Source organism: Saccoglossus kowalevskii, chromosome 22 (assembly GCF_978046115.1).
Source record: "Saccoglossus kowalevskii chromosome 22, keSacKowa6.1, whole genome shotgun sequence".
Lineage (NCBI taxonomy): Eukaryota > Metazoa > Hemichordata > Enteropneusta > Harrimaniidae > Saccoglossus > Saccoglossus kowalevskii.
In genome coordinates this window covers 27468368-27483385 of record NC_140662.1, presented here as the reverse complement: position 1 = coordinate 27483385, position 15018 = coordinate 27468368, and the positions used below count along the sequence as shown (strand labels likewise).

At 34.1% G+C, this 15018-nt stretch overlaps 1 protein-coding gene and 1 long non-coding RNA gene across 2 annotated transcripts; both read right to left on the bottom strand.

Annotated features, from left to right (window-relative positions):
• Positions 1 to 1996: 1996 nt before the first annotated feature.
• On the bottom strand, positions 1997 to 9535 carry LOC146729477 (uncharacterized). Its single transcript, XM_085495862.1, has 6 exons — positions 9403 to 9535; positions 8463 to 8591; positions 7391 to 7441; positions 7161 to 7286; positions 6025 to 6168; positions 1997 to 5864 (listed from the first exon to the last, which is right to left on the bottom strand). The coding sequence occupies exons 1-6, from the start codon at positions 9533 to 9535 to the stop codon at positions 5428 to 5430; spliced, it is 1020 nt and encodes a 339-aa protein (XP_085351988.1). The 3' UTR covers positions 1997 to 5427.
• Positions 9536 to 9974: 439 nt separating this feature from the next.
• On the bottom strand, positions 9975 to 11699 carry LOC146729476 (uncharacterized). The gene is made up of 2 exons (XR_014928252.1): positions 10669 to 11699; positions 9975 to 10416 (listed from the first exon to the last, which is right to left on the bottom strand). It is a non-coding gene; the product is annotated as an uncharacterized LOC146729476 (long non-coding RNA).
• Between the last annotated feature and the right edge of the window lie 3319 nt (positions 11700 to 15018).

The window sequence follows — 15018 nt, the reverse complement described above, 5'->3', positions numbered from 1 at the left end:
ACTGATTAAACTCAAGTTCATGAATTTATTGATTCAAATATCGCATTGCTTGAAAAAATAATGATAATTATTTGAAAATTACTCACTGCATTATCATATGGTTTATAAGAACGGAGTAGTATTTACCGCTCTTCCCTCGATCCTGCACAACAATAATACCTCCTCCCGTGGTGAAAAACAACTACCATCTGAAACTTATTGCCATTTCTATTAGATTGTATAAACATAATTTTATTTTTTAACAAAACGCCCATCAAAATGACTACTCAGCTGAATCAGTATCTTCGGGGGCAGACTAGACTAGCTACACAAGAATAGTAACTAGCTATTGCTGTCCAACCACTACTGCTCATCTTATATAACTATATATTTAACTTTAATGTGGATTTCCTCATGATTTAATTAGTATTTTGTCTCGATTTTAATAGCTATGTATCCTCTAACTTGATCATTTGAAATGGCAGAACAATTAATGATTTGTGATTTAATTTGCAATAATACATATTATCACCCAGCAAGATTTAGCACAGTAGACTAATGAATAAGAACAAAGAATCTTTATGAAGAAAATTCAATATTTCAAAGTTTACAATATTAGTTGTTTGTCAGATCACTGTTAGTTAACTATAATGCAGATAATAACAAGTCTACTGATCAGTTGCATCATCATCATAGAACTAAAGCCACGCTAACCGATTCGTGTACGTGGCTTTGCTAATTGAAATGGAGACCGAATAAATTGTTGACATTGAGTATATCAGTGTTCTTGTCGAACAGGGGACTTCTCGCGACAAGATCGAATCCCGGAGGGGTTGGGGGTCATTGGCCTTTCAGTTTAGTTGGGGTGGGCCGGGAAGTAAAACCCCATACCCATCACAGACAATTTTCATCTGAAAAACCATACCTCATTATAGACCAAATAGTGATTTTGTATATCCCATCGGAGACCAAATTTCCACTTAATTCATTCAGTTATAGGTTGAATCCACTCACCACCAGGACTCAATAAAAGTACTAAAACTCGGGTAAATACATGGTAATTAAAAAAACACATCCCAGCACGGCCCCACTCTAGACAGGCGAACCTGATATTGGACCTAAAAGCAAGCAAATCTATACCCCATTCCAGAAAAAACAGCTAAAAAATACGTCCTCAAAGGATGGCACGTCTTCATAATATGATTTGCATTAAGTTCCCCGGATCAAATGCCGGTTGGTTGCATCGTGAAATTTCTGAATGAAGCGTGCGACGATTTTGTAATTATCGTGGTATACACCCTCTAATAAATGAATCGCATTGTAAATGAAGCTGTCTTTGAACAAAATTACTATAACATTGCACGATCCAACATTTCCACACACCGCCTTTAATACGTTCCTGAAAATAAACTCAGTCGTCCCCAACCTTAATCCCTCTCTTATTTTTCCAGACAGACAAGTCAACTAATTTTTGTAACAGACAGTGTAAAATGTTACTGTTCTATAGTGTACATAGCAGGTCACCCATGAGATCACCATGTTGACGAAGCGTGGGAAAATAATTAACTGGATATATTGTTGATTTCTTTTGCCTTTGATATATTATCATTGTACCCGTGAAAGTATCCTCTAGCGCATCAATGAAATGAAAGCCTCAAATTCGTTGTTAACTTCAAAATCTTATTTTCGAAAGGGCGGTATTACCATCACAGACATAAAAAAAACTACAGCTTAACTTTAAATTGTGTTTTTCTGCCACCAATTCATCAATTGAAATTACGCCAAAAACCAAAATGTTAGAATCCAGAAAATATTATAAATTCTCTTGGCCGTCATTATGGCCATTATGCAGAGATGTTAGAAACTGACGCATTCCTTTCAGCAATTATTTGGGCTCTAATTTACTTGAATGATGAAGCAATAGTACTAGTCAAATGTAAAGAAATTGTTATTAAATCCGCTGACAGTTGTCTAAAAAAATTACACCAAGAACAAAAAATAATAAAAAAATAAAACCTTTTTAGTTAACCGTTGTTTGACAAACCATGTTATATTCTAAAATAGTAACTTTTGTCAATTTCAAAACAAACAGCATAGCAACCAAACAACCCATTTATAAAACATATCATTAAAACAAATATACTAGATTAATAAAATACAATAATAAGGTTTCTGAAAATGAAATAATAAACAAACTTGAAATTTGTGATAAAGCAGATCAGAATGAGTACTGGTCATTACTAAAACAGCTAAGTTATCAACAAAACAGTCTTAATTTTGACTCAACTATAAATATCGACGTGGCTAGATCATTTTTGCAAATTCTATAAAAATAATAATACTAATGATATTTTTATTCACGGGCATCTGAGATTGACAAACCACTTAGATAAAAACAAATTAATGAAGTACAATTCGGATTCAGAAAAAAATCTTTCTTTCTTCTTAAGACTTCAGTGAAAAAAACACTGTACGGAAAAAAGAAACTAGTGCTGAGTGTAAAATAGTATACAGCTGTTTTGAAGACTTAAGAAAATCATTTGTTTCAAAATATTTGTTATTTCTAAAACTAAAAAAATGGCATAAATGCCAGTTTCTACAAGATAATTGAATTAATGTATATTAAAATATCCTTTCAAAAGACTGTAAATTAAAAATGTGCAATGCAGCTAATCGAAATTTAATATTCACTTTCACTTTCATATTAAATAGTATTTCTGCACTTGCAAAATACATTAAAAAAAACACAATTTATTTAAAGGGCGACACAAGCAGAACAGGTCACGCAGTTTTTCAAGATAAAAAAACGCACCGATCAGCAAAGCCCACCATGCAATTTAGGTGTTAGTAGCTGAAAAACGATGAGTTTGTTGGAACGAGAACAGGGAGTACATAATACATAAAAAAAACAATTTCTAAAACCTATATCCTAATTGTGAATCAATTTTATTATTAAACCTATATACTAATTGTGAATCAATATTATTATAAAACCTATATCCTAATTGTGAATCAATATTATTATATTATTATTATAAAACCTATATACTAATTGTGAATCAATATTATTATATTATTATAAAACCTATATACTAAGTTTCTGATAATTGTCCATGAGATATGAGTGGAACAGAGTACTTTGGCATTGCGAAACACCGAATTGTGTCATAGTAGATAAAAACGTTATTCTGCCATCTAGTCTTCAGCTATAACAACAATAGGACATATCGTTATTTTAATTTACCCCATTGGCTTAACAAATCAGATACTACCAATATAAACGTACATCACTGGGGATAACACCAAAATGGATGTAGAGTTTATCGTAATGCAATGTCTGCTTATTACATGGTTTCTATGACAAGTACAGTTTCACAGTCTAATGTAATAAAATAACACATCCCATAATATTCGAAAATATGAACGTCATATTTCTAAGGGGTCTAATTAATGCTTACAGAATGCCAACAATTGATTATGCATATTATTTAAATTACATATTTGAACATGCGACGCCAAGTCTATCGCAAATAAAAGTCGACAAAAACAAAATGTTCTCTCATCACGTCTTCGAAACTATCGCTAATAGATAACAAGTTTATTAAACTCTCACCAAGGCGAAACCTCGACAAAAACGGCTAATTTAATGTTCTTTGACCCAGTAAAAAGTGCCCCAAACCGCACGTAACTCCGGTGGTAGCCATTTTCAGGTCAAATAAGGACAATATGCCATGCAAGGATATTTGTTTCGGGTCACTACTCCAAACTAACCCTAAGCAGATTTAACCACTATAGTGTGTATTTAATAGGATCCCTTAACGAACAAAAATGGGGGGGGGTGATGCGACAAAAATGAACAGCCATTCAGCTATCTTGTATCAAAATATAGTAGAGCGTTTTATTTAAAGGGCGACACAAGCAGAACAGGTCACGCAGTTTTTCAAGATAAAAAACCGCACCAATCAGCAAAGCCCACCATGCAATTGAGGTGTTAGTAACTGAAAAACGATGAGTTTGTTGGAACGAGCACAGGGAGTGGAAAAATCACGAAAATTGTTCACATTTAAAATGATCAGTCGAGTAGAGAGTTGAGAGTTTTATAACTTTGTTAAAATATAGTCGAAATTAATATTTGTCACTTTGCTGACGAAGTATGCCACAAACAGCCAGCAACGTTGGCATAACAAATTCTGGAAACTGGGTGATAAAATGCAGAGCTGTTTTTTGGGGGTTTAGCGAACAACCTAAACACACTCTACACGCACGGTTATTAGAAGAATTTTGAAATAAACGTGCTACATGTCACCATTTCCGACATTTTGTTCTTAAGCTTATCGCACGATGTTACACAGCGTCTGATTGGGGCCTTTCCAACAGACGCTTCCAATCAAACTTTGTCATTGGTTTAACATAAAATATGCGTTTATCCATGCTGATACCGCACTGGTTGGTGGAGTCGGCAATGAGCCGGAACCAACAAACCGTGCGATTCGGACGATGTCCAGATAGATACTCAAGTAAAGCAAACATCTTCTACTTCAAATGCGTGCGTGTACTGCCCACAGAGAAATGTACAAATAAGTGTCTTTCCATGCATGTAGGACGTAGGGAAAATAGACAACAACAGAAAATACATAGAGGTTCATACCAAACTACTGATAGTAACAGCAAACAATTTCCCCTCGTTTTAGCTGCACTACCTTCCAAGGGAAGCTCTATTATAGTGACGTCATTTAACCAAGTCATTTTCGATCTCAAGAAAAGTACGATTTAGCGACCAAATCGGGAAAATAACTTCAAACAACTAATTTTTGTCGTTATTTTTGCGTAAGTGTTCCGATTGCGTGGTATGAAGAAATGATGTTCTTTTGTCGGTTTTCACTTGCGAAGCCATTTGGCATCGCACGTTTGTGTTACATAAGCCCATGGAAAAAATCTTTTCCGTGTCTATAATTTCAATTCCCAAAATAATAACCAAATGTATCACGAATGACAAAATACCGTCTCAGTCAAAAAAGACTGACACAAGAAGAGCTATGGACCCACAGCTACCCCCAAACGTGAATAACACATAAATACATAAAAAATAGGATATATTTAACTCGTGGAAACTCTCTATATGACAATAAATTTACATCAATTACTGGCTCCACTCTGAAATTAAACTTCTTATAACGATATACTGAAAGTAGGGTTATTTTATCTATCCTACCAATCAGCCGGCCACAGAATTTCACTTTTGAAAAGTGGTTTGTTTAGTTCCCGCAATCACATTGTGGAAAGCTAGCTAAAATGTTGACCCCAATTTTATCAAAACACCCCTTTATAACCAAAATGGTAAGATGATGTTTACTATTTGCCATTTAAAAGTTTATTTTGGGAATGCAAAATGCAACTATTTAAACGAATAGAAAATAATCTTTCATTCTTATATAAAAAATGTCTACGTCAAGTATTTTCGAGGTCCATTTTCTCACACTCATTGTCATTAGGAAGCCTGAGATAAAGTTTACGATGACATATGCGATTTACTATTCTTGATATAAAGCCGTGTCGTTGTTGTAAATCTTGTTCTTTATGTCTTCGTGGCATTGCGCTAATTAATTTTTTCCAAAACTCCTTTTGCTCTTTTTCAGACCCATTTCTTGGCCACGTAAGATAGTTTATGGAGTCTAATATGGATTTCAACGTAGCAGACATTTCCTCACCCATGTATGTCACGTCTTCGAACATTATAGGAATCAGTTTATGACGTAATCCAAACATTTCAAATTTAGCTTGATCAACTTCATAATTGCACCATTCACTTCGGACAAACTCTGGAGATAATATCAATATAGTCCGTTGACTATTCTTAATCGCGTAAAGTATATTTTCAACGATAGCTGAAATATGCAAATAAGTATCAAGGTGAGTACACTCGAATTATTCTGATGTAAATACCTTTTTAAAATAAAATCTATGTCACATATGCGGGAAGCGTGACAATATTTATTAATGTGTATTTGAATGATTATCATTAGGCAAAGTCTGTAATTTACTTACGTATTCCAGGAGTGAAATCTCTATGATGAATATTTACTTTATAATCATTATTTTCCTCTAATTCGTGCAATAATTCTTTATATACAAATGTTTCATCTTCCGTACCCCCTCTAACAGCTACAAATGCATCCCATTCCTTATCATCTGTAAAACAAATATACTAACGATGACGTTTAACGGTGGACATTAAATAATACACTGTTAATCAAAATAGGACACGTTATTATACACCTGCCACCGTAACGTCATAAGTTAAAGCGTGACGTCATTTTGCGTTATTCTACGGGGTATTTTCATTGTACGATATTAGGAATTCCAAATATGAAATGATTACGCGCGTAAGCGTCTTTCAATAATAAAACCGAACATGGCTGCCAACAGAGTTTGACCGGACTCCACACAAAGAAGTTCGCTGATTTTGTTCTAAACTTTTTGGATTTCGGCCCTCCCATTACACAGACAGTACGTGTCGGTCGATACTCTCGCTGTACTGTCTTCGTGCATACTTTTCAGTATCCTCGTAGTAACCTCATCATATGTACTCACCATCATCCTCAGATCTACCAAATAGCGCTGGATACATTAGTTTATTCTTTCTGTATCGGAGACACACAACAGAACCGAAACTAAACAAGACTACCGGTACGAGTGAAGTCACAATAAACACAGTTTTCACAGTTGTTCCAATATTGACAGCGTCCACATTTACACTGAATCTACACAAGGCAGTATTTCCATGAATATCTACTGCTGTGTACAATATGTTGTGTATTCCTATGATAAATTGTTCTCCTGCTTCATGGTTTGATGTCAGATTAAACAGTCCTGAATTGTCATTGACTTCAACTTTTGGCCACGTGACTGCAGTGGACAATGACCCTTCATCTAATAATGCCGTGATGTTGTGCGGACAAAACACGAATTCCGGAGCTCCTACATCTGATAATCACAACAAATAAGGGGTTAGCTGGCGCATGGACCTGTGATTAGGTTAGTTATGTTATATTGAGTTTATTCCGTGCAGAACACAAAACCAATCTAAAATTTGCTCTATAACAGTAAAATCGTTGACTTGATGTTGTATTAAACTTTGATCGCAGCGGATAAAACATTTCACCAACGTTACTCAGACTCACCTTCTGTGCAGTATGTTCCATTCCACCCCTGACTACAAATACAACCATCTTTACGACTGCAGTTACCACCATTTTCACAATTACAATTTTTATCACATATTGCACCCCAACGATTATTTTCGCATCCTAAAAATAACATTTATAATTCGTGATGCGCATCATGGTTAGTATGAATCTTATATCATACACTATAAGACCTCTATTCAGCCCGAAAATGAAAAATGTCTTACCTGTCACTATCAGAGTCGTGTAATCTTTGTACACTTCACCATATATGTCAACTACATTACATTAATATATTCCAGCGTCTTGGTCAGCAACAGAGTAAATTTCTACTCCAAATCTGTAGCGAATTGGAGCAAACAATAAAAGGAATCAGCGAAACTTGGTACACTACACAAAATTCAATATTAATGAAGATCATAAAAAGCTGTTTTAATTTCCCTATAGCAAGGATAGTACAATCATTGGCCATGAGCATTTTTATTAGGTAATCTACCATATAAAAGCATGCACAACATAAGATTGTATCATATGACAGTGATAATGACAACCGATGTAATGATGTACCAACCGTTCATAAAGTGTTTTCAGGATGTGAGGCAGAAATTTGTTAGATTGGCCCAGTAAAAGAATGGCAACGCTAAGATAATACATGTTCATTGTCATTCAAATTTTCTTAAATGACACACACAGAAAAACGTAAAGTATCACCCGCATAATTAGCTATTCTTAAGACAGGATACGTCGTTTGACGACACACACTAACGATCTTCCGGGTCTATATATGGTCTCATATCTACGGATTGTATTCACGTGTGCGTACTTTAACTATCAGTTATCTGTAGATATTACTATCTGCATTTTATGAATACGTTTTACAATCAACTCACAATCTACTTAATGACTAAAGGTTTACAGTATTAAACCAACGGCCAGAATAATGGGTCACATGACCAAGAGTGGTATAATGATAATAGATATACAGGAAAATTTCGTTCTTTTCAATCTCACCTGTCCCATTTATTCCAGATGTGCATTCGTGTATCATTATTGAAAGTCACTGTATTCTTTTCTAGAATATTAGCATTGTGATGCAAGCTTATTTCATAAATATCAGAGGCTTTTAGGTGGTTGAAATTGCAGACGAATGATAAGTCTCGGGCCAACATAAGAGTAGAATTTATGTGCAGTGAACACTACACTAGGTGCAACTAAATAAAGACACATGCCTGTTAAAACAATATATTCGACAGTATTACTTTAAAAATACATAATCTTTAATTATACATAAATTCATACCTATATCACAGGCTATTCCCTTCCATCCAGTGGTACATTTGCATGCACCATTGAAGATATGGCATGTTGCTCCGTTCTGGCAATAACACTCATATTGACAATTACCGCCAAATTTCCCTTCAGGACCACCTGTAACAACACATGACAGAATAGCAAAATATGCAGCTCAAACATATGCAACATGAGTATAGTAGTATTTCTTGTGATTTGTAGAATACTGTGACAAGTTGTCACTTATTTGTGGTGTTATTTGTTATTGTCTAGTCATTTGTGTATGTAGGTTATAGTACTGTAAAAGTAACTTAATTGAATAAACTCATCACATAATATACTTAATATTGCTGAGTATATTACTTAGTAATTAGTGTACAGGTGTACATAAATCAGGTCATAGTTTAATTTGCAGTTGTGCTGGTACGCGAGTGTGAATTGAAAGTTAGTGTTATGCACTTACATGTGGGTGTATGGAAGTTTTCTAGAGTAGGCTGAAGTGATGAATAGAACTGCCTTTGTGATGCAAAGTAGGTCAGTGTGCTTGGTAATTCTGCAGTGTGATGTGGTCAGTTGTCCAGGATTGAGCATCTCCTGCAATTCTACTCCTGATGACTCGTAATTTTACTATCAACTGGCAAGGCGTACAGGCTTTAAATTGGTGGGAGTCAGTGGTGACTTCGCTGTATTAGGTCAGCCAATTATATAGAGTAGAGGTCTGCCACATTGCAGCTTGGGGATATTCCTGAGACTTGGAGATTCTTTTGGTGAGGGAGATGGACAAGACGCCAGCACATAGAAACTGTAAGTTTCAGTTTAATCGTTTCTTGGTAGTTCTTTCAACTGTACTGGGTACGGTAGCCCGATTAAATATATCCATATTATGTTTCTTTAGTCGTGTTTAAAACTGCAGGTATTATGGAATGTACTTGTCCCTTTTCCAGATGACCTGTTAGTGGTGAGCCGTCGTATTGCATGGAGCATGGAGCGCAGTCTGAGTGAGAGGCTGTGAAGTGGAATTCTGGATTGTGTGGAGTGAAGTAAAAGTGTCGAGCAAGTGAACCTTTGAACTTAGCGGACATTAGGACAGTCTGAACTTGTTATTGTGTGACGTGTTCATTAGGTCTAACCGGTTGTATTAACAACTTATAATGCCAGTTCTTAATTTACTGCTTGTACTTATAACGTGTATGCTTTACGCATTATTCTAATTTTCATGAGCGTGTAGTCTAGTTTGTCTTGTAATTGTAAGCCGTTTTATGGATTGTGACATGTATTAATGTAACTAGTAATATTTCCCTTAGCATCATCCCGTTGTGTATAGAAATCACTACTAGCTTAATAAAACGTATTAATTCTGTAACGCACACTGGCGTGATTTCTGCTTGTTATTTATATTGCATGTGCGGCTTGCCTGACAATTGGCGAGCGTGCCAGGATAAATAGTATAGTCTCATTGTCAACAAACCCTAAGCACGTATTTTGATGAACTGTTTTGAATACACAAACGGGCGATAGAAATGCGAAGGCAATTCAAAGATAATTTTTACAGAATTTTGAATGATAAGAAGATACATATGAACAAAAATGCTACGATATATACAATGCACAATATGACTCTAAAATATTATTACTATTATATGAACTCAACACATGTTTACTTATTATATAGTTTAGAATAAAGTAAAGTTAATAAATCCCAGGGTGTTAACACATATGCTCGTTAATTGATAAGAAATGGAATCTCACCTAACACGTCTATATTATAAAATGCATGCACAGTTGTCAAGTGGAATTTTTGGATAACGTCAGGGATATTTGTGAAATAGCACTCCATTCCTTTGTCTACTTTATCAGAAGTAAAGTGACTAAAAACAATTCGAAAGGCATGTTCAACACTCGAATATTCAATTATCACATCGCCATTACTTGTAGCATTTGTAGCATCATTGCTAAAAGAACCCTGAAATTTGATTAAATATAATTCAATGTACATTAAATATACGATTTCATCTTCAAGAAACGTCAAATACGGAAAATGTTTTTCATATCACTTCAATCTGCGATATTGTTCATATGTGTTGTGACTAGTTTACTAATAATCATGAATGTAAATACTAATTTCATTATAATAACAACATTATCATATAATTCATATGAACGAAGCTCGCTGCACAAAGTCACAATCATTTAAAAAAGATATATCGATACTTACATTATCAATTGTCGGTTTAATATAAAAGTGATCACCACCAAATTTACAACCGCCTTGCAATTTATGGTCAGATAGCACTTGCTTGAATTGATCAATTTCTAATTCATCATACAATAGATTCGCGACAACTGTCAATCGACCTTAAAGTAAATTAGTCAATAAATTTAATCTTTAATTCTCAAGATATTTTGCATGAAAAAAACTGTCAATAATATTACACATGTTTATATGTTATGAGCTGTACTATATATAAGTAAAGTTACATACATTCACTGTTGTCCATTTGACCGTTATAAACTATTTTAGAAGGTTCGTACGGTGGCGACACGTGGCTTGTATGCATTCATTTCTAATTCTAAAAGGGGGGCTATAAAAAAAGGTCAGTACAATGTATATTATTATGTATTAGTTAATCAACACAACTTTATTTGTATTTGGGAAAAATCATTTACTGTATTTTTGTAATTGTTGCAGTCCAAATATAAATTGTGCTATTGTAGTTGTTAATTTATTGCCAATTACAAAACTGTATTTGTAAATTCGAACTGTTTTTGTGTGACGGTGTTACTGGGCTAGTAAGCTCTCAGTTTGATTATTTACTTAATTTATTATTTAACAATAGTTCCACCAAGATCTTAAAATTGTGATGCAACTATTATAAATCTGTGATCGATTTGTTTCTAGTACTTGTGGATACCACAAACACATTTGTGAATGATGTAGATACAAAGTACTGTTGAGTGTACGATTAATATTTATATTGTATAAATATCTTGATTGTTGAATGGCAATGTAATTCAAATATGGAGCAAAAACAGACCTAAATAAAAACTATTGAAGAGTGTGTCGCCAAGCAAAGCTTATTGAAGACATATTGACTGATAAGCAGAATAATGATGACATTCGCTAGTATATTAATCACAATCAGTGATTCACCTTCTCATTTGTGACTTACCAGGTCATATTCTCCTCTGACTTGCAGATCCTTAAACTCACACCTTTCATTATATACTGCTGGCCAATCAGCCTCATTTTCGACAATATCAGTCACGACACCATATTTAGATATATTTGTCTGATATATACAATATATCGAGTGTAAAAGCAAATTGGCATCAGAATATAACAGTTCTAATATACCTGTTACAATTCATAAAATATGTATTATAGTAAAATTTACTTACGGAATCCTATTGCAAAGAGAGTATATACTCATGTCTATCATCGTAGTTAATACATTTTGAGAGAGATATTTTCTGCATGTATGTGTCACAAATGAAATGGCCATTCTGAAATGTAAAATCGAAATGTATGTAGTACTGAACACTGCACCGAACTCATTTATGCCACAATGCACACGAGTTGTAATCACTTTAGCGTCATGACAATACAACGCACGTTATGTCTTAACATTTTCTGAATAACAAATCTTATTTGTAGAGTAGGATTGTTGTCATAGCGATCAAGGGAGACTATGTTTTTACATTAAGACTTAAATGAGTAATGTGCCATTGCCCAATGAATCAAAAACGGAGACGAACGTGCCAATTCGCGTTTGGTTTGGTAAATTGGTATTAAAAAATGGTATTTACACATACTGATGTATTTGAAATCTAAATGTTATTGTTATGTTAAAATAAATCATAACTAAATATTCAATATCACACCGGTTAATCCACATTTCATCTTTAATTAATGTTGAAAATTTTATCTGAGTTCTCTGAAATATAACGTAACTAAAAAATTTATCAGTTATAAATACTTACCTTGTTTCCACTTCGAATAATAAAGTTCGTTACCTCACCACTAAGGTTAAATACCGAGCTACCCGGAATTAAATTCTAAAGAAATGCAAATGCAAGTAATACATCAAATTAAAATTTGGAAAAACATTTAATTATCATAAAATTATCTTACACTCATTTACTTAACACAATTTAGTAAGATAATTGTTTGTATTGTCCCCTTCCCCGTTGATATTAACTAACCTATATTTGATTATGTATCTGGGAGTGAGCAATTACACTTTCTATGATCTCATAATCGTAAAACTTCAATGAATAGTGGAGTGAGGAAACAATTCTTGATCGCATTACATTAATACTAATATTGTTTTATGATTTATTGTGACAATATACCATTAAAACCAACATTAATGTTAGCTTTGATTTATTTTTCAATCAAATGTAAATATATTATATACACGCGCCTCTGATAATCCAATACTACATCAACGTGAACAATGGGTACACCTACTCTCCCACGTAAATACTGGGTCAGACATTTTGCATATTGAAAACACGAATAATTATTTGTATCACTGTAATGGAAATATGCCATTCATATAATTTTGATGTAAAGTAGCCATATTACATCCGTTATGAAAATAAATGAATGTACAGAAATGTCGAAAAGACTAGTATTGAATCCAGATGATTTTATCGACCCACCCACACCGTCACATTTTATAGAGGAATGTTTCAAAATAATCACTCATGTTGACCCATTACACTGCACAATATAATGCTAATTGTATAGAGCATTATGTATGTATTCATATGACACTCTGCCCTTGTTTTGTTTATACGAACCTTTTCATACCAAATGTTCATCATTAACATTACTTATTTGTATTCTGTAAAACTAAAAACGCTAATTTTTGAATAATTTAATAATCCATGTTGTGTGGGATTTAGTCGATAAACATGGATTAGAAATTTTCTCATAACGACTGTTAAAATATAATACAAACTGTAAATAACAGTTTGTGAACATTTCAGACACACATAAAGGCAAAATAAACATAAGTTTCAATTTGACAAGCTATCGTATTCAAAGTGACGTAACGTAACAGCACAAGTCGATATGTATGTACTTTATAGATGTTTAAAATAAATTGATACTATGAACTCACCTCAGATATGTGTATTCTGTAATGAATGGTTAAACGGTTAGTGTCTAGGTAGCCTGTAGGAAACGAACACCATATTACACTACGTATTATGTGTTGATTAACTGTGAACCCAGCAGCATAAATGATGTAAATGTAGTATGAATGTGAAAAAATCTTATTTGCCTTTCATAGTACGTCGTGGAGTGAAGCTACATGCACTTTACCATGTGATTGTACGATACCAAACAATAAAAATGATATTTGTCCATTACCTTCCAGATTGCCATGGCACAAATACATAAAGAAACAGAACACGCCAAAGAAAACATCATTTCCACTGATTCCAAATTACCTTGTTGAAGCGACGCGACATCAGCCGTGTATGGCTGACAAGAAAGAGGAAATATAATAAAATAATCATGTGATCTGATGCGTAAGTAAAAAGCCTTATAAATGGGAGCCACGCTGGTCATGCTCATTGCATTTAGTCTATTGTCTGAAGTAAGAGGGGAAATCCCTCGGAAATTCCCCTACATCTACCAGTGTATATATTTAGAAGCATTTCGGGTGGGAAGTTTGATTGCGTCACGTCACGTGATTACGTATATTGTCAACAGGGTCTTACGTAAATGATTTCCTGCGTATCAGCAGCAGCAGTCATTATGAGAAGTGATTATTATATGTTATTAGCGCCACCAATGCCGTGGATGCAAGTGTGTGTGTTAATTTCGTGCGTGCATGTTTTTAGTATTTTTTAAACAAATCTGTAATTTAATGTATAAACTAATATGCGGGTATTAAATGTATCGAGTTCTAATAGGTGTTAGATTAAAAAAACGAGAAATATATGAAAATATACAATATGTAGTGACCTTTGTGTTCACCTTTCAAAGACAAAACATTAACGGACGGTGGCCGTCGTGCCACCAATGCGTGAGACATGGGACTCAAATAGAGTTGGCGACTTCGGCTGTTGTACAGCGCAACCAGAAAAAACTGAAACCAACAATTTCTTTTGTGATTGGAAGGTAACGAAGGTGTCACCGACGTAATTGCTTACATGTCGCATCCAGGTCAAATTACGTACTCTTGAATTCATTAACGCATTGGATTATGGGGTAATCAATGTATAACAACACAAATTTCGCATATGCGTGGCGCGACAACGTATTTAATGTATCATTTATTTTCTGTTTTGACTAGTTTAAGAACCAACGATATAATTAAAATCATAATTTAACATATTTCAGTGCTACACTATCGGAGGTTGCAATTGAGCACTGCGTACGTGAGCAAAATATTTTTCTATTTAACGGCGTTAACATGTTTTCTGCAGTCTAAAGTCAATAATGTTTCTTAAGGTGGGTTAGTACCCAAAGGCGATTGAGCATGTGCGTTACAAGAAATACGTGGAAAAAGGGTCACAGTTAAAATCAACAAACTAGCGTTAAGAAAAC

Bases quoted from the DNA above. Each gene is read 5' to 3' on its own strand.
- LOC146729477 (XM_085495862.1), bottom strand. From the start codon at position 9,535: ATGTCCGCTAAGTTCAAAGGTTCACTTGCTCGACACTTTTACTTCACT. The intron at 7,442-8,462 runs GTATGAATTTAT...AATGTAATGTAG, and splicing joins GGGAATAGCCTGTGATATAG to TTGACATATATGGTGAAGTG. The intron at 7,287-7,390 runs GTAAGACATTTT...TGTTATTTTTAG, and splicing joins CACGACTCTGATAGTGACAG to GATGCGAAAATAATCGTTGG.